The 20296-nt window shown below is 44.1% G+C and overlaps 1 protein-coding gene across 1 annotated transcript in view; it reads left to right on the forward strand.

The window, feature by feature from the left end:
* Positions 1-18944, forward strand: part of LOC126527015 (acid sphingomyelinase-like phosphodiesterase 3b) — a 34604-nt gene extending 15660 nt beyond the window's left edge. The window contains exons 5-7 of the mRNA XM_050174730.3: positions 609-801; positions 5228-5424; positions 12961-18944. Coding sequence (XP_050030687.1) covers positions 609-801; positions 5228-5424; positions 12961-13383 — 813 coding nt within the window. The 3' untranslated portion in view covers positions 13384-18944. The remainder of the gene's footprint in view (positions 1-608; positions 802-5227; positions 5425-12960) is intronic.
* The last annotated feature ends 1352 nt before the right edge of the window (positions 18945-20296 follow it).

Here is a 20296-nt window from a genome sequence, read left to right on the forward strand (position 1 = left end):
CACAGGTATTGTGAACAACTAAAGAATTGTCCTTCAGCTTAACAGAGGATTTTTTTCAGCAGAGTATGCAACAGTACATCTTTACTCACGAAATATTTAGAACCTTGAGTACCAGTTCTTGATTTCAGGACTCGGTGCAGTACTGTCAAACCTCCTGATTTGCACCTCATGGCATCTACTGAGAATGTTCTAGTTATATCAGTGATGAATTTCTAAAAGTTCAATGAAAATGATCGCACTTAGGAAAAATATATTAGAGTGGCTCATTTTTGTAAAAAATTTGTGGCTAAAACAGTTCATTTTCCCTGCTTTTTGAAAAGAAAGTTGAACGTGCAGACTCTTGGGAGTATTTAGTTGATGGTTCTTCTTCAGCAGAGCAGGCAGCCAGGTGTTAATATTTATATTACTTACAAGACAAAAAGCACAAACAATAGCAGAGTATTATAGAAAAGAAGCACTGACTTGGGTCAATTTACAAAAGTTTTGTGCTGTTTTCAGTATGAAGCTCTTTCAGGTAGTGGAAATTCCTTTGACTCAGCAGCAAGCAGATAATGCCTTAGTATTTGAGGAGTAATTGACACAATTTCCTGCTGCCTCTGTCTTGACAGGTGTTCATATCGGGTCACATTGGTCCGGGCTACTTTAGCCGCTCCCTTGTTGGTCAGCCTGCATCCATAGTTTTCTTCGAAGACATCAATGACCGGTACCAGGACCTGATTGCACAGTACAAGGACGTTGTGGCAGGACAGTTCTTTGGCCACCAGCACATGAATGCATTTGTTCTCCTTTCAGACAAAAATGGCAAGTGCTTTTGTTACTAACATATTACCCTTTCTTGATTGGGGTATCCTTTAGTGACCCAATTTTTACCTGAAGACAGACTCAATTGAACCTAGAAATGTTTTCTTGTTCAGTGGGAATGTCCAAAATAACCTCGGACCATTTGAAGCACTATGGTGAAATTAGACTGCTTGTTCATATTGTCACAGTCTGTAATGTGGGAAGAAGAGGGCACTGATGATGGCCTTAGAGACGACTAAGAAGAGCTTAGTTTTTTATGCGAAGCATATTACTAGAGCTCAACCCAGCTCCTCAGGCGCGGCGATGTTGCCTTCAATACCATGTGACACCGTGACGTCACGACAGAGGAGAAACGGGGCTCCAACTCGCGCCGTCGCTCGCGGCGTCGCGGCGGTATATAAGCAGCTGCGCTTTTTCTAGGTGGCTTTGGCTCAACTCTTGCAAGATGGGCTGGGTGGGAATCGAACCAGGGTCTCCGGAGTGTGAGACGGAGACGCTACCACTGAGCCACGAGTACGATGCTTCGAAGCGGTACAAAAGCGCCTCAAGTGAATGCGGTGTTGCCTTAGAAACGAGCTGTTTCTAAGGCTCAGGCGTGCGTCGCTTGCTCAGGCGCACATTTCGTTGCCGCGCCGAACGCTGCGTTGCTCGACGCTCACCGCGTCCAATGCGGGGCGCGTAGTCGCTGCGCCGTAGCCCATTGTCTTACACCCCTTGGCGGGTCGACGGGAACGCTGTCGCGTTCCACTCTTGAAGGCGAAGCAGAGTAACGCATGAGTTGTTTCTTCTACTAGCCGAACCAAATATAGCCAAGCAACAGCAGTTCACCAGGCTAAACAGTGGTTCAACAACTAAAATAAAGGCTAGTATGCTTCGCATCCTGGGCTTAACCTTAGCTAAGCCACAGCCATTTTTTGGCTGCTCAATCAATCAATCAATCAATCAATCAATCAATCAATCAATCAATCAATCAATCAATCAATCAATCAATCAATCAAAACGGGAGCTTTATTTAAACAATTCAAGGAATGCGTACAAAAATAGTTGGACCAATAGCCTATGTGGCTAGTAGCTGGTCCAATACACAAAAATACATATACAGTCGCCGACCGTTTATTCGGACCTTACGGGGACTGCGGAAATGTCAGAATAAACAGGTGTCTGAAAAAGCAGATTAAGAAAAAAAAAGAAATCCTTTATTTCCACGCACTTACTCGGGCTCGGCAGTAGGCATGAAGAAATCATGAATGTGCCGTTGCACACTGTTTCGTTTACGCGCAATCAGATAAGCCTGAATCTCTGAGAGGGTCGTACGGTCACTATAGGCGGCTGAAAAGTACAGTCACTGCTTGAACACACTCATCTTCCGACTCGGCGCCATCGTCCGGCAGTGCAGCAGAAACCTGACGAATGATCTCGCCGTCGTCGAGTTCTGCGCATGTCAGTACAGCAGTGTTAGCACCTGTGAAACTGTCGAATGAGACAGTGTCCGGAATCGCCACGCAACCACTGCGCAGGTCTCGGCAGAACATTTTCGGCATCAGTAGGGAGCACATCGGAAGGTGATAAATCCTAGGCCTCCTGGCACCCGCTTGCTGGCATTCCCCAGCGCAGTCTGCGCAGGCACTGTCGGCGCCATTAGACACTTGATGCAATGTTTCCGTATGCCGCGTTGGATCACCCCAACCTCGACGCAACACACAATGCAAACAGCACCATGCCGCCAGCAGTAGCACAAACAAAAACGTGGCCTACTCACAGCGTCGTGCATGTAGAAACAACTCAGCTGCTGGATTGTCGTGACATGGCTTACTAAGCTGAGACTGGAACTGCTGTAGCCACTCTTATCGAACCAGGCAGAAACTATGATGCTGAGCGGGGATTTGCAGTAGCGCAACTTCGTGGGGCAGCAAGGAGGCTCCGTTCAAATCAAAAATGGCGTTTAGCAAGTCGATCCATGCACTGGTCAGAGTCAGTGCGTCGTGCTCTCGATCGAGTTGGCTCAAGGATTGTAAAAAAAATCAGACGAGGGGTTGCAAGGTGTCCGAACTTTCGGCAGTTGTTATACATTATGGTCTATGGAGAGAATGGCGGTGCCGCGAAGCAGGCCGAATAATCGAGCATGTCCGAATTTTCGGAGTCTGGAAAATTAGTCGGCAACTGTACAGGTCAACCAAGTCTACTTTATATTTGCTCAATGAGTAAGAACATTATTTACATGAACAAGTACTTTTTTTTTTTCAAGGTAGAGTTAACGTTTGGCTAGACAAGAAGAAGACAAGAAGATGCATGTTGGCTCCGTTATTAAAAGCCATCTGTGAATAGACGTACGCCTCTTACCTTGCTTCTCGTAACAACGTCGTGTGTAACCTTGTAGAGTACTTTGTGTTGACACAAGCAGGAATTCATGACTACTGCCTAAGTACAGGTTCTGTAAGGTAGAGAGTGTCATGTTGTCAAAAATGTGTGGCCTCATCTTTAATTGGTGCAACTACTGGGTGGCTAGTAAAAAGGCCTTGTGCCTTTTATATTCATTGTCAAAACAACAAGAATCGAGATATAGACGTGAAACTTAACCAACAATTTCTTTAAACACTGAGGACTACAAAAAATGGTCAAAGTTCAAAGAGCTGAACTTTGCTCTTTTGACTTGGTGCAGACCTTCAGATGCTTCAAGAATGCATCCACTGTGGAAGGGAGGTATCGGTCGTTGATTTCATCCCACACTTTTGGAAGGACATGCTGCAGGCTATTTGAATTTTTATGGGGAGTAGCACTGGCCCTGCTCTCAAGCACAGGCAACATAGAAGAGTTGAGTGGATTTAAGTCAGGTGAACAACAAGGCCACCCTTGTGGGCTAATAAAGTTTGGAAACTGTGGGCTGCACTGTTGCTGAAATGCCTTAATGCTGTGGGCAGGCACGGAATCTTCATGGAACATCCACAGATAACCTTCGAAGTGAGACAGACTCCCGGGCAATACTACCTTATCTTGAATGTACGTCAGATAGTTTTGATCGTTCACTTTCACTCCTGGTAGATGAAAACCAATGGTATTGTGCCAATCAACAAGACTCCAATGCAGGCCACAACCAATGCTAGGTCTGTCTTCTGATCAGTTTAGACAGATTAAGTATACTTTCAAAACTCTTTTTTCCTTAATAGAAAATAAAGGCCGAACATTACTTTTAAAAATTTTGCTCCGAAACTACAGTGCTGATGTGTCAGTGTGACGTCATGGATTTTTAAAGTGCATTTTTTCATATTTTGGGCCTCGTTGGATCAGTAGAAACTCGCTAAACTTGCTAAGCTTTAAACCCCTTTATGCGTTGGTCCACATTTGTGGGTGCTTCTTGTTTTTGCCGGTTCTGTTGTGTAGTGGCCAAGAAAAAGCAGCAGACATTGAGTTTCAGGTGAATTGAGCCCCTGCATGCTCGATGGGACAAGATTTTATCTACCATGTGCTCCGTACTGCTACAAACGACCAATCTACTGAGGGTATTAACATGTTTGATGGGATGTTCAACGTGGCACGTTCTAGCAGCAACGTAGAAAGAATAATGTTTCTTTGTTCCTAATGCATGCAGTTAATAATAAAATCGCAAATATGCTTCAAACCTGTGATTAATCTTTCTTTTATTCCAAAAACGGAACACAGCGGACTGAGAAATAAATAGATAATTAATTGCTCTCTAGTTATGGTTACTCATGAGAAAATGCACTAAGTATTATCCTACCACTTTGTCTTTCTTGCAGCAGAGTGTGGAGTGCCTTGATATAAATTTGTGCATATTTTACACCTTTGTAGAAAGTCCATTATAATTCATGCCTGAGGGGGTCAAATTTTACATGTTGGCAGGTGCGCTTTCATTTTGGCATATTTTGTGCCTCCCCAGCTACTCTCACTGTCAGATTAGTTTTTTTTTTGGCATTACAGAAGTGTGATGTACTTAGTAGTGCAGCTCAGCCTACTTTTTTTTTAGTGCCCTTTTGAGAGCACATCGAAAAGCATAGGGACAGCCTTAAATCTGTAAGACTTCTTAGAAATTATTTGTCTATCGTCAAACCAAAATCTCATAAATAGCAGCTTTGTGCATTTACTAAATGCCTTTAGTCAGTCTGGTCACACTCGCAGCAATGTGAAGGATGTGCAATGGCATCTGCCTCTTTTCACTTTATGTAGCAATGCAGCTCAAGCCAACAAAAAGTCTGTCATGCTGGCATGTCTTTTGCTGCTTGAAGCGCACCAGCAATGTTTGTTCCGCATAGCCCAGCTCTTAGGCACATGCAGGAAGTAAGGTCACAAGAACAGTTTAGCACCTCTTGAAGGCAACTGGCATTTTTTGAGGTCGCAGGGTCTGGAAACCTTTCTTGCAAACAGTGAAAGGTTCTGCAAGAGGCAACCTGAGACAGCGGCACACTTGCAGGTTCACCGGTCAGCTCAATGCATTTGGCTGGGTCAGTTACACCCTGGGGCAGCAAGGATCCAGTGTACCGTAGCCTCTCTGTGCCCACAAATCCCTGCGTACGACTCTACACGTATCGCCGCTCAACTGGAGAACTCCTCGACTACAGCGTCTACTACCTGAACCTTGACAAGGCCAATGCTGCTGCTGCTTCTCAGGTGACTTGCCTGCTACATTGTCAGAGTTGATGCATTATTAATGTTTTGGTAGGTGGGCCTTGGGTAGTTGCTGTTTGATGGAATTCTTCCTTCTTATTTGGTGATTTATTCCCAAGTCTTTTGGCTGGGAAATCACCTTTACAGTTGTGGCACCTTTTCGTACGTCATACGTAGGCTGATTAGCAATATCTGCCCAGATTGCTGGCTAACACTGCCTGTTATAATCGTCTTAACCAACCAACTAATCAGCAGTATCAAAATATATCTTCCACTTGCTGAGCGGACTACAGTACGTATGCAATGTGTGCGATGATTTGAATTGCAGGTTAGCATCTTCAAAAAATTTTAAGTGCGAGAAAGACAGAGAAAAGTGAAGCACACATCAACAGTGGTGTCTGTGTGTGCTTTTCTGCTGTATCTGTCTGCATTGTGCTGAAAAAAAAATTTTGAAAATGAATGTGACCAACTAGTCCAATTTTTTGTTCTTTTATCCAAATGTTATGCGCCTGTGTGCACTTTGCCGCCTCGGAGCTATTCTGAAATGTGCTCCAAGTTTATGTGGTAGCTCTCTTGAGCTGCACAATCTACCATATAAACTCTAGTAATGGCCACACGTCTTTTATTTATTTATTTATTTATTTATTTATTTAATTATTTATTTATTTATTTATTCATTTCCTCAAAGGTCTCTGTTGAGACATTACATGAGGGAGTGGGGAGTTAGTGACAAAGATAGGTACTACAAATTACAAAGGGATATTTTCGATGAGTCGCTTGAATGCAAGTGGGTCGATGATAGTGGCAACTTCGGCAGGCAGGCCATTCCAGTCTCGTGTTGTGCGCAGAAAAAATGATTGCTGAAAAGTAACGGTATGGGCTTGTGGGGGATATACTGTATTAGAGTGACTGGTGCGGGCAATGCGATGTGCTCTTTTTATGTACGGGTTGTCAAAAGGCAAGGAATGAAAGAATTTATGAAAAAGCTTAAGACGGGCTATTCTACGGCGTGAGGCTAGAGAGGGTAGGTTTATTTGGGCTTTTAGTGCCGAGATACTTGAATTGTATGAATAAGTTGACAGGATAAATCGTGTCGCGCGGTTCTGAACCGACTCGAGGGCTTTAATAAGGTTATTGTGGTGGGGGTCAAAAATAGCTTCGGCATACTCAAGCTTGGGCCGCACAAAGGTTAGAAAAGCAAGTTGTTTAATAGAGGGAGGAGCGAGGAAAAGGTTACGGCGTAGATAACCTAGAGTACGATTAGCAGAGTTTATTATGTGGTTAACATGACAGGTCCAAGTTAAGTCACGCGAGATGTACACACCAAGATATTTGAATGAATCCGTTGTTGCAATCTTGCAACGTCTGCTAGAGCTACACCCATAACATAGCAGAAATTTTCAAAAACAAGAAAGATACAATGAAAAAAAAGAAAGCAACACCGTTGCTTGTCTCCTCTTTTATTCTGAGCATGTGGAGGTGGTGCCTTCGGACATTGTTGTGAAAAACGTAAAAAATCACGAGCATATCTAATGCCATGGGTGGCACAGGTCACAACTGTATCCATGAGTGTGCTGCCAAACTGAGCTTGAGCAGCTGTGGCAGGGGTGAAGATTAGACAGGCACCTGGTGCGCAATGCATGTGCGCGAACAAGTAAATGTACTGTAAGAACAATATTGTTTGCTATTTTGATTCAAAGCAGTCATGCAGGTTACAACCAGCCGAAAACATTGGACAGAAATGGTGCACCTCTGTTTAAAGTCCCCACCCGATCAGTATTGTGAAAAACAGTTTAGCCCTTAGTAGTGTTTAAGTAGTAGTAGTAGTTCAAGTAGTGTGAACACTACTTAAAACTTGGAAAAGTGCTGGCAGTCCTTCACGCTCAATGTAGGAGCTCTTAGCCTTCTTCTAGGACATCAACCTCAACCAGGCACTGTGTGTGTGTACTAGTATGTATGAATGGGTCATTTCATGTTTCACCCTTGTCATCTAGAGCAGCATGCGAGGCAAAAAAAGTATGTGTGTGATCAAGGCTTTTGAAACTTTGAAGCTACAGTTCTTTCACCAGCATCACAGCCTCCATGAAGCTAAGCTATGTTTATGCAGTCCAAACTGTGACTAAGGGCTACATTTTGTAACAGTTCATTTTATTTTTTGATGCAAAAGCATCAAGTGGCCCATTGTACGGAAAAGCCGGCATCTTTCGACTGGAGCAATGTAACAGCACCTGAATTCACATTGGCTGTGATGCCACGTCATGAGCGTGCCTCGACAGAGCGGAGCTGGCAAAAGGGAATGCCTGCTGCCACGGTAGCACACCAAGTGTTGCGTGAGGGGAGAGGGAATCGCTGCAACGTCACATCACCTTCACTCTCGCTCTTGGAAGCCAGCACGCAGTCCGTATCGTTCTATCTCACCCCCACTGGACATTACTTAAGTGGACATTAATGCTTTCGCATTCACAACTCTTAAGAAGTGCTCAGGTGTCCTTGGATTCTTATTCTTCCTCCCTTGTCATCTATTGCACCAATTGGCAAATCTAGAGCATAACGGCTGCATGGTGGTGCCTGATTCGTTGACAGTGAGTAAAAAAAGAAAGAAGAAAAAAAGGACATTTCTTCTCTGATCCAACAGTCTTTTGAAGTGTACTTCCCAACCACATTGTTTACTGCACTGACCATGAGAAATTCTAAGTGTACTTAACTGCTAATTTTGAATAAGTTCCCTATTTTCCTTGTATAAGTTTACAAATAGTACCCAATAGTCAACGTATATCAACCCTTCCAACTGATGTAATTTTTGTTTATGTATGTCGCATTCTCTGTACCTAAGCAAAGTTTTGTCGGCCTGCTTCACATTTGTACCAAATCAGCATTGTATTTTTTATGTGGTTACATATCTTTCTTTTTACGTGCAATTATTTATATTTGGAACTGTTCTTGTGCATACAGTCGTATGCCTTTACAACGAAATGACAGTATTTCCTCATTGTAACAAAATAGCTTTACTCAAAATATCACTTTATTTCAAATTTCGTCCAGTCCTGACTCAAATGCATGCATTTTAAGCCGCATTACTCGATACGCACGAAGAGCTTGACTCGCTTAGGGCAAATTGGTGAGTGGAGGAATTGCCACAACCGAGCAGTGGCCCTCTTGCACATGCAGTGTCAAATTAATACCGTTGATGAATTAGTCTCATGCAGGCACAGAACAGGCCACAAAAGCACCAAACCCACGACCGATGACCGCCTAGTAATGGGCACCAAGCGAGTGCTGAGTGCTCCGAGCTGTTTATTGCGGAGTGAACAGAAGCTGTCAATTCCATGGTGCAGCGTGCCTGAACCGTTAATCTCCGTCACAGTTGCATCGCTGGTGTGCCCCGTGATAACATCCACACGAAAATAAAGTTTTCCTGATGCTTTACGATGCCAGAAAACCACGGTCCCTTTGATGCCGAAAAGTGGCCAAAAGACCACAGGTAGGCTTATGCTGTAGCATTCCACGGGGTGCGTGATAAGCAAAGTTTTACTCCTCAAAAAGCACTTCTGGCGCTGAAATGTGCTGAAACGCACAAAAGAAATGTCCCTCTGATTATAACTGCCATGTTCGACACAAGGAGCTATGTTAACAAATCGGGAAAACGACTTTGGGGAAGCCAATCTGGAAATTTGCTCACCGCTCACAATAATCACTTGCATCGCAATAAAACGCCACCCCTAGTTTCGTTTCACTTTTGACGGTGCAAATCGACCAATAACTTGCCAAAAGCACGAGAAATCCGAGTGTCGCCGGCAGTGAGTCAGGCCGTCAACATGGCGGCGGGTCAGCTCAAGCTGATGTTTCCCCGGCGATTTTCTAGAGCCGGTCATGCTCTGTTCGTGCCATCCAACTTTAGACAAACTGTCTAATTGCATGGTTGAATGTTGTTCTTAGACATTCGTCAATGACGCGGACGCGACAGTGCGCGAACACCGACACTCGAACTGTAGAATTAGCACAGTGCCATCGACAACATCTCACCGAAAAACTCTAGTTTTGCAAACTTCACAGCTGTAGTACACCTCAGGAAAAAATTGCCCAGTGATCATGTAAAGCCCCTACGGCAAAACCATTCAGTTTTCACAATCGCGCTGCGTGCCCATAATAAGCGGCTAATCATTTTTCGAACACAACAAACACAACCTCAGACACGAGCCACGGCATTTGCAGTGTTTTCCAGTGCTTTCCAGCGCAATATTCTCGTAGTCTTCCATGGCCTCCGCACCCCCCCTTTAAGAGCGGCCACTGCCTTCCCCTCGTCATTTGCTCTCCAGTCTGCAAACCGTTTGGACGCCAATCACTTCTCTCATTCGCCTTCATGTCAACTCCTCGCCTCCTCACTGCCAGTTTCGACGTTGCTGCTCCTCTAAAGCTGCCCTCTTCCGGCCTGCCCTCCCGAGCACAATCTTCCACCAACGGGTGCCCTTCCGTGGTTCCTGCTTCTTGGTCTCCACAACTCCAATCGCCTTTCTTCCACTACACGTGAAGCCAATGCCACGCCTGCCATTGCAACCGTTGCCATCACCAGCACGCACTGACGAGGAAAGCAAGATGCTCTGACGACATTTTGAAGCTTCTGTCGTCTGCGTCGCCCACCGCGTTCAGTCACTTTGGCGCTGACGGTGCATGCATTTGGATCCATGCTGCAGGCCATATATGATTGTGTTATTCGGAGTGCTTCGTTAGGCATGCCTTGCATGTGCTTTTGTGGTCTACAGTGATAAATGGCTCCGTCAGTCTCCGGGTGAAAGTGTTTGACTTTGGAGCAGAAAGTTCTGGTGATAAAAGAAGTGGAAAGGGGGGGGGAGGGCAGAAAGCTGACCTGGCGAGGGAATTCGGCATACCGCCATCTACTTTATCAACTGTATTGAAAAACAAGGAAGCTGTGCTGGATGGCATTGAAAAGAGCTTCTCGGTAAATGGAAAGAGGAATCGTGATTCGAAATACCCCGAAGTGGAAGATGCACTTCTACAGTGGCTGAAGGAGTGCAAATCTCTCGTACATGGATCTGTACTTACTGCAAAAGCCAAAGCTCTCGCCCTCCAAATCAAATGGGCCATAAAGATTTCAAGTGCAGCTATGGCTGGCTTAAGCAGTTCAAGAAACGACACGGTGTGACCTTTTTATGGAAAGAACTCGCACCTTCGAAGGTCACCAACTGCTTTGTGCATGCCAGCCTTTCCCGCACCATTGTCAACGACGCTGATGATGACCAGCCTGATGATGACCGGACTTGCAGTGATCTGTACAAGGCTGTTCATAAAATTACTGGCCAAGAGGTAGAAGGCAACTTTGAGACATTCGCATTCGCTGACGCTGCTGCTCCCGTGTTGCCCCAGTGACGGATGCGGAGATAATTGACACTGTCGGTGGCCCCGACGAGGATGAAGAGCCACGTAAAATGCCAACTATGGTGCCACACGCGGGTGTGTCTACGCCTGCTGTGAAATAAGGTTGAATGCATGGGCTGCGACCATGACCTCGTGCAATGCTTGGTCAAATTGGAGCGCAGGGGTTACTCGCGCCTAATAAGAACTTGAAACAGCCAAAGCTCACTGCCTTTTTTCGCACCTGAATAATGTTTTACTTCACTGAATACATTGTGTTTTCACTTCCTCGCAGTTGTGGCACAATTAAAGCTCGACTGCTTTAGGTTTTCTCGAGTGGTCGCTTATATCGAATTTCCGCTTATAACAAATTTTTTCACTGTCCCGCTGACTTTGTTATAACGAGGAATTACTGTACCTGCATAAAGAAAGATTCTGTATGTCCCTGCCGAATTCCCACGTTCCATATGTATTGTGAACACCTCTACAGCAAAGACAATTACAATAAATTTGCGTGTACATGGAAAGAATTTAGACGTCATTGACTGCCGATCTATAGTTTTATAATGAATGCTTGTAGGGATTGGTGTCATCATGTACTCTGTATTCCATCCCTGACGCAAAAAGAAAAGCCCCGTGGACCGAATGGATGAACACTTTGATAAGGGGCACCAGTGTGTGTAAGGATGTAATAGAAACAATGAAATGGCAATACTGTTAGCCAGCACAAAAAAAAAAAGCAACACTGTAGTAGCAACAGCGGTGCTAAATAAACTGAGCTGTAGGAGCTCGCGATGGAAACCCAATACCGGTGAACTCCGTGAACTACAAGTGGAAGCAAACTGACGGAACCTCTGCGGAGGAGGATTGTCTGGAACTATTCGATTGGGAGTTAATAAAATGATGTAAACTTCATTGAGCACCTGCCAGCATTTCCTTCTGGGTCAGCTGCAGTCGCACATACTGTCAACAGAAGTGTGCAATAGATTATTAGCTACTTGTTTCACTAATCGTCTCTTGAATCTCTAGTAAGTAAGGATTTGCTTTTACTGGATGTGCTGTGTCAGTGTTCTTACAAGCAGTATGATGCGCAATCTTTATAAAGAAGTGATTTGTATAACGGATAATTTTGGAGGTCTCAAGCACTTCGTTATAGAGGTGTTTGGCCGTATATATATGTATTGTCTCTTCCCTCATGCTTTTGGGTAATGCCTTAATAAAGTACATGGATTAATACATGTCAAGGCCCTAGGCAATAGAACTGACAGCCTAGCTAGTAGGTAATGATTCATTACAGAGCGATAGCCCCCTGTACTGTTTTCATCGTTGTCCTCACCTTGTCTTGCACTGCTCATTGCCATTATTCCTCCAAGTTGCGAGTGCTTTTCTGGCATGCACACTATACTATATCGCCTGAAGTGAAAAGAAAAAAAGTTGGAGGACTCTTGAGCTTTGCCTTTAAGAGTGGAACGCAATAGCATTCAAAGATCCCTGACTGCTTCTCGCGCTACCCTGCAACTGCAGCTTATGCAACCGTAATGTTTTCCTGGAAACGCTATGCACGAATGCTATGCATGAAGGCAAGCTTTCTGGTTATGTTTTTTGCCCCCCGCCCCCACTGCGGGCGCCGCGGATGTGTGGAGGCGAGCGCTGTCTGGATGGTGTTGCAAGGAACCGGAGGTGGCATACTGCTCCTACAAAGACAGACCTCAAATGGCAGCTAGGAAATGGGATTGTGTTTGAGTTTCCACATAACAGAATTATGTTTTCTTGGGTATTCAAATTACAATCTGATGCTATCATGTCTGTAGGATGTCTGCAAAACATACTTTATGAATTTTCTGGCGTATTTTACTTTGAGAAATTCAATTACTTTAGTAACACCTGTGCGCCACGTAGAGGGCTTGCGTAGATCAGGATATGTGGTTCAGGGTGATTTTGTCTCGTACGAACATTGCTGCCGACACTGACACCAAATTTTCTGTGACATGGGGCCTGTTAAAGAGCACTCATTCTGTTTGTTTCTTTGCCATTGTCTCATTTTGTGCTATCGTTCTCATTATGGTCCTAGGATTAGATTGTTCCAGTGAGAGTAGAACCCATTGAGGCACAACTTAGGAGAACATCAAGTAAACCACATTCACATTCTCTTTTCTATCATTGATGCAGCAACAGCCCGAGTGGGAGTTCCTCTATTCGGCAAGCAAGGACTTTGGGCGGCGGGACCTGAGCACCGACTCTATGGTGGAGCTGGCGCACCAACTCACTGTCTCGCCGGAGCTGTTGTCTCGGTACATCAACCTCAGCTCGGCACTCAAGGACACGGGCCCATGCGATGCTACCTGCCGCAAGACGATGCTTTGCGCCATCCTTGGATCTCGCCGTGATTCACATGCTGCCTGCATTGCCCAGGAAGGCAAAGTGCATGCCCTTACTGTGCAGATGGATGGCCATGGTGAGGCCACCACAACCGTCCGGGATGTACTTGTCGGCTTGTCGGTGTCTCTTGTGATCGTGGTGGGCATCGTGCTGGTGGTGCGGGCCAAGAGGGCGCGCATGATGCAAGGACCACGCTACGGACGCTTCAGGTGATTTGTGAGCAACACTAGAGTGTTCAGCCTTGTGTTTTGTTGCTACCAAACTTGTTGGAAGCCGTCAAAGTTACACTTGAGACTGCTGCTGGCACAATGGCACCTGATCAAGTTTGCTTGTGTGCTGAAGCCGCAATTTGACCATTTGAAACATTCACGACAGACCCAGTGCCATTCTTGTGCTGGGCCTTGCTGTGTGCTGCACTTTTATTGGTTAGCGTCTCATCCTTGGCCCATTTGTAGTAAACTCCTTTTTCTGATGAAATAATATAGTGCATTACAATGTTATAGTGCATTATAGCGTTACAAATACTACATGTATGTACTGACTAGAGGGAAGTGAACCTTCTAATACTGTGATCAAGCAGAGAGTGATATGAGTTTGATTAATCTTGGCCAACTTGCTTGCCAATTTTGTAGTGTGAAGGAGCGCACATATTCAGTTGTTTGAAGACAATTTTTATTGTAATGCAGTTTTGTCTTCATGGGGACTTGCTTTTAAAAGAGATTAGTGGCATGTAGTAGCAGTGCAGCCCTGCTACATAGAAATAATTTTTTTTTTTTTTAGATTGACGAGCTTACTTTTTCACTGCAAAAGACTCTTTTCCTCATTATAGTGTAATAACCAGAAAATGAAGTGTAAAGGTATAAAGATTTCGGAGCCAAGGAAGGAACAAGCACCATAATTATGTGCCTCATGCCATGGTCTTTCTTTTTTGCTCCATTCTGTAACTGCTGTATATTCTAATTTGAAGGCTACTCTGTTTTTCTTCAACACAGTTGGAAATTTCTAGGATGTAGCCTGTACATGTATCATATTTGCGTGTACAAATAGACTTGGGTACAGCTGCATGCAACAACTTACTTAGCCCTTATTTAGCTTTAATCGCTACCTCAGTCATCATAGCCAGCATTGCCCACTGTCTTGGTACACCTGATAGGCACATTACTTGACGCATGCTTAAACAAAAAAAGTAGTTGACCTCCTTGAAGTTTACATGTGAACTACAGGCCCACGTTGGCATGACAGTGACAAGAAACAGCCTAGTCAGCGGTATAATCATAGGATGAAAAATTAATGGGCTTTTCATGCGAAAAATTCCAGCAGAATGCTCAAGGCAATACAAGCCATGTAGGTCTTAAAGGGGCCCTGAACCACCTTATGAGAATAGTGAAGCAAACAGTCCGCGGGTAGCATACCCTGCTGTGAACATCTCAGCCAAATTTTGCAGTCGTGCACGGTGCATGGATCTCGCAAGCGGAGCACAAAGTCACCTTTCTCTAAAACGCTCTCTTTTCAACTAAAACCTGCTCCTCACTCTTTTCTGCACGCTTTATTTAGTAATATAGCAGATTCCCATGCATGGCTACTATTGGCCAATAGCTGATATTAATCAAGAAGGGTGTTTGTATCAGTGCGCTTCTTGCTACTGTTACTGCGTATATTTATTGACGCAGTTTAATAAACAAGCTGAAGTAAGTGAAAATATGCTTTCGAATTTCGACATTAATTACTTACTTTCGTTGGAAGCCGATTATTGTCTGCTCACGCATGGCCGCCATCATAGGAATTAAACTTTGGCCACCCTGCTTATTGGTGTCATAGCTGTCGGGTCTCACAAATTTCGTCTAGTTTTGAACGCTCAACTAGCCTCGAACCACATAAAACTTAGTCACACCAGATGCACGCTTGCCAGTGTGCGCTCACTCCTGGCCGCTCCTGGCCGCCTTGACAGACTTCACTTCGTAATGAGCTTCAATGTGCGCAAGTTGGAGGTGACTACTATGTGTCGGTCAAGCTGATGCAGGACAAAGCTGGTCCGCACCACATAGCACAATCAGACAGGAGCGTGTGAGGGTGCACTTTAGCCCTGTCGTGCACGAAGCAAACGCTGCAGTTGCATGTAGCTGTGGTCTGCTACGTAGCGTAGGTACCGCGGCTGCCACGGGGTGCTGCAATGAGTACACTGGCTGAGTGCACTGCGGCTCACCAAGGTCAGCCATGTTTGCCGCGTCGTAGGCGCAAAATCGGAAATAGTGGCATCTACGTCAGCATCCAGAATCAAATTTGATCTGCACACCACGGTGACGTTCAGTAGACGGAGCGTTGTGGGCACACCTCGTTTCGCCATAGCCTTTGCAGTGCAGATCATTCAAGAAGGAGCGGAAGCACTGCGAATGGTATGTTTGATGGCCCATAACTCCACTTCTGCTGAACGCATTGAAGAACTTCTTTGCGGCAAAGTATTTCTGAAATGGTCTAAATTAACTTCAAGTGCATTTCTTGACTTTGATATAAAAGCGGTTCAGGACCCCTTTAGACACTGTAGGCCATACACTTGAATTGTAGGTAATTAAAGCTGCAGGTGGCCTGACTGAAGAGTGTTAGCACCTGCACTGGCAACAAAGCATCATGAATTCAGGGCTCACTAAACAGAGAAAGTCGTACACTTTCTGGCACTCTGTATTGTAAAAGAGGCAGGATGGCTTCTTGCATGCTAGCATGTTGTTCGAATGCAAGGCGCATGGGGAGAGTGCAGTGAGACGAAACATAGGGAGATGGGACGCATTACGTGGGAACATCAGTGCTCTTGAATCAATGAACTTCACTCTCTAGAGATTCAGTGTAAGAAAGACGGACACGACATGAAACACAAAGGGTTTTTGTCCTGTTAGTCTAGTCTTGTGTGTCCATGTTTCTTGTGCCGAATCTTTCAAGATGAACATGTTCAAACTAGGCCAGCGAAAAGTCTTACAGAATGACATCTCTAACAGGCCATCATCTGTAAAGGTAGCAAAGAAACGGAATTTACATTTCTAACATGTTTAGATTGCTTGTAGCACAGCCCTGCATAGCATTGCAGGCTACTGCACAATCACACCAGCACAGCCACAGCTGCAGCTGATGTGGTACACTTTTTGAAGGAGACTTGTTGACCTGGTATGTAAATTATTTTGAAATTACTTCTTAAAACGAAGCTTTCTTTTCATACCTTCCTGAACGTTTCTGGCCATGGCTGCTGCTGCTGTATTGCTGAATAGACGCATGCCTCATATTGCATAGAGCATGCACGTGAGACCGTGTTCCACAAGACAGCATGGGCGCATGCTGGTTTCCATCAGGCCATACACGTAGGAATGAAATTGAAAAAATAATAGTCAACATTGCCTTTGTCTTTTGCCTTGTGCTTCTCTTGGCACACATCTGTCTCCATCATTCTTTCCTCGACAAATGTCACCTTCGTCCCTGTGACATTACTGCATCGACGCCTCACAGTCTCAGTGGCTATGGTGTTGGGCTGCTGAGCACGAGGTCGCGGGATCGAATCCCGGCCACGGCGGCCGCATTTCGGTGGGGGCGAAATGCGAAAACACCCGTGTACTTAGATTTAGGTGCACGTTAAAGAACCCCAGGTGGTCGAAATTTCCGGAGTCCTCCACTACGGCGTGCCTCATAATCAGAAAGTGGTTTTGGCACGTAAAACCCCATAATATAATTTTTAATTTTACGCCTCACAATGTGCATTTGTAAGAACTGCTGTTTACGTCTCTATTCAGATTGTAAACAGTGTAGTGCATAAACGTGAACTTTGTAGCATATTATAGTTGTGGCCAATATGGTGCATAAGTACAAGCATTGCACGAGATATTGCATAGATGACAATAAAGACTATTGCATGCATCACATTTAGTTTCATAGCATTTCAGCTACTGCTTCATGAAAGCTTCTATAGAAGCACTTGAAATTCCAACATGCACTGGAACTGCATGATTGTTTATTAAGCAAATCTAGACCATACCAATATTCCCTTTGTCCTTATAACTTCAGCCAGATAACACAAATGTGCGGGAGAATATAAAGACTGTGCAGCACATAGAGCTGGCGTGCCGACATACTGCATCAATGTTATCAGCAGCCAGTCTAGTGTTAGGTTGTGTGCTACCGCATGCCACCTGATCTTGGAGGCCATGCATTCACTACTTTCGCAAGTCTGCATTCTCCCATCTGTGCTCATGACTGCTACGTCCACAATCGATGGCTCACCACAGTAATAAGAACCAATGTACTGCAGCTGCAGTAAGAAACTACACGTATTGCGTAAAAGGTAGCGAAAAAAGCTTTGCATTTTGATTTGCAGTGCACGCGATAGGCTTTTGCTTGCTGTAGTCTGCTACAGCTAGCATGTGAATCGCCTCCACAGCACGCTGCTAGGGCTGGACCACCTTCTCATTGCACGCTCCCTATAGTGCATGCATTCAGCTTGTGCAAGCCAATTTTATTGGGTAGGGCGAGTGCTGAAAGCCATTTCTTGTACACACATTAATGGCAAGCAGTGCGTTACTTTTTTATTTGCAGATTACGTTGCTGGGGTTGTCTGTGAGCATTACAACAAAGTGATGTAAGGTCTTGAGTGGTACGATTATGTTTGTTCTGATTGCATGGTTAAATGATCAATAGCAATGACTGTGAGAGTTGAAGGTTATACACAGTTATGCTGTTAGGATGTTCAGTCATGTGCTCAAAGCTTCAACCCTGTTGTCATCCCAGTGCCTTCTAAACAAGTGTGCTAGTACTGCAATATGTCTGTTGTTAGTGTGACAAGACTTGCATACATACTTGTAGACTCTGGGAGTAGTTAGCACCTGAACATTGTTGGTTAGCTGTTCAACACTGATTTAAGGTGTCCTGTAGCTGGACTTCCAGCTAGATCTACTGTCCAAGCAGTGAGTGATTTATGCTGCCCCTGTGACTCGGGAATATCTTATGCCATTTGTATAGTGCAATTTTTGCATTTAATGTCATTAGTTGGCTGCACAAGAGTAAGAAATTTAGCTAGTTGGTTTGTAAGTAGTACAGTGAAAAGTGAAGACAGGACAAAAAGAAAAAAGCCGGAATTCAGTGCATATGTGAACACAGCACATAAACACTGTGCATGTGTCCTGTCTTGTTTTGTCATGTGCGCTGTTCACCATGCTCACCATGTTTGGCTCCTACATGAGGTAATTTGTGCCATTTGATGAAAACAATGAAAACAGTGTTAGCCTCCATATGAATTTGAGAAACTAATTTCCTCCACTAGTGATCCGGAATACTTCAGAGTTGTATTTTCAAACTACAAATGGAGAAGATGAAATTGTTTTCTTTGTTGGAGTTTGTGCTTAAAGAGTTGTTCTAACTTGTTTACATTGACATTGATTGTGTTACTGATTTGGAATGCATGAGAATTGAGGCGTTTTGTAGGCTGTAAATGAAAAAAAAAACTGATTTGTTTTCTCTGTGAGAGTTTGTAACAAAATAGTTGTTCTCATTTCTGTACATACACAAATGAGTTGCTGTGACGGCCCTCTAAAGTGAAGATTTGTCCTGCCAGTTGTCGAAGCTAGTCGCGGGTGGTTTCTGCATATGCTGCAAACTTAGCGCAAAAGATTTTGTTATTTTAGTTTTTAGATGAGTTATCAAGACTATGAGCATTCAGAAAAAATGGTAACTGCTTTTATGGTTGTAAATTTATGATGATGGTTTGTGGAAACAATAAAGTGTACTAGTGTTTATATATCATATGTAAATATATGTCCTGTGAATGCACTTTGTCATCCTGGTGTTAGATGTTGAATTGTATTTTCTCATTTTCTTTCAGCTTTTGCACAGTTTAGTCTTGCATAAGCAGAAAATCGATAACCTGGAGATTACAGGTCCGATCATGTTGCTTGACAATGGTCTTTATTTTCTTCCATTTGAACAATTTGCTATGAGGCTTGTTACTAGAACATAAACAGCCCTTCAAAGTCTTGTGGTGATAACTGTACAGAAAAGCTTACAACTGCTTGACTAGGTTGAGCTATTCTTACAGCTGCAACAGGAGAACAAAGCAGTAAAAAAAGCACTTCATCAAGAACACGCATATGAATAACAAAAACATAATTTCAAACCATTTTATACAGTACTTGATAATATTTCACAAGGAAAAAAATAAAGCACCTCGATGCTTGTAATGACCAGTCACATCTAAACTTCACTGAATAAGAGTTCCTTCGTGGTCCTTTGGAATGGTTGCTTTGACATGCCAGAAATTGGCATATTTAGAAGGTTATGTTGTACTACTCTATTTTCACAATTGAATTGTGCTGCTTCGTAGAAACAGTACATCCAATTTTTTCACAAAGCACTTCACTGTTCTTCTTTGCAGAAAACATGTGAGCCCTGAAAACATTATTTTGTGACAGCATCTGCATTGAGGCAGACACAGCTGCCCAAGGTCTTGGTGCACTTGTGGGATGCTTGCACTGAAGTGAGCATTGTCAACAATGAAGCATGCTGTCATATAGCTAGAAAATGGAAAGAAGTGCGAATGGACGCATGGAACATTGCTTTATAAATACATTAACTAAGTGCTTGAAACTGCCATTTTGTGGGATGCAAAAAACAGACAATAAGGAATGACATGGTACTCACACTCAGTTTGATTTTAATGCAGGAGCTAAGTCATAATATATCAAACTTGGTCCAGATTGATTTGCAATAAGGTACCTATAAGAAAAGAAGCTAGAAGTTGCATCCCCAAGTTGTCCATACACACTCAGCACCTTTTACATGTTGAAGGGGGGGGGGGGGGGTAACAGAAGGTTTGCGCAATTTTTGTGGCTCCAAACTCGTTTACTGCAGCAGCAGCATTCTCCCACAGTTAAGACCGCTGCCTTGTTTTTGATTGCCTGCTCGTTTGTCATATACCATATCTACTCGTGTAAGGCTTGCACTTCCTTTATGAATGTTCTTTTTGGTTGCAGACCTTATACACAGCAAGCTTATAGCTCCAGCAGAACTTTTTGTTGGGCTAGTTGGTGCATGTTACTGAAGTACTAAAGTGCCAAACAGACGACACAAGAAGAGACACGGACGGGCGCTTACTAACAAC

This window comes from Dermacentor andersoni, chromosome 9 (assembly GCF_023375885.2).
Source record: "Dermacentor andersoni chromosome 9, qqDerAnde1_hic_scaffold, whole genome shotgun sequence".
In the NCBI taxonomy this organism is placed as follows: domain Eukaryota; kingdom Metazoa; phylum Arthropoda; class Arachnida; order Ixodida; family Ixodidae; genus Dermacentor; species Dermacentor andersoni.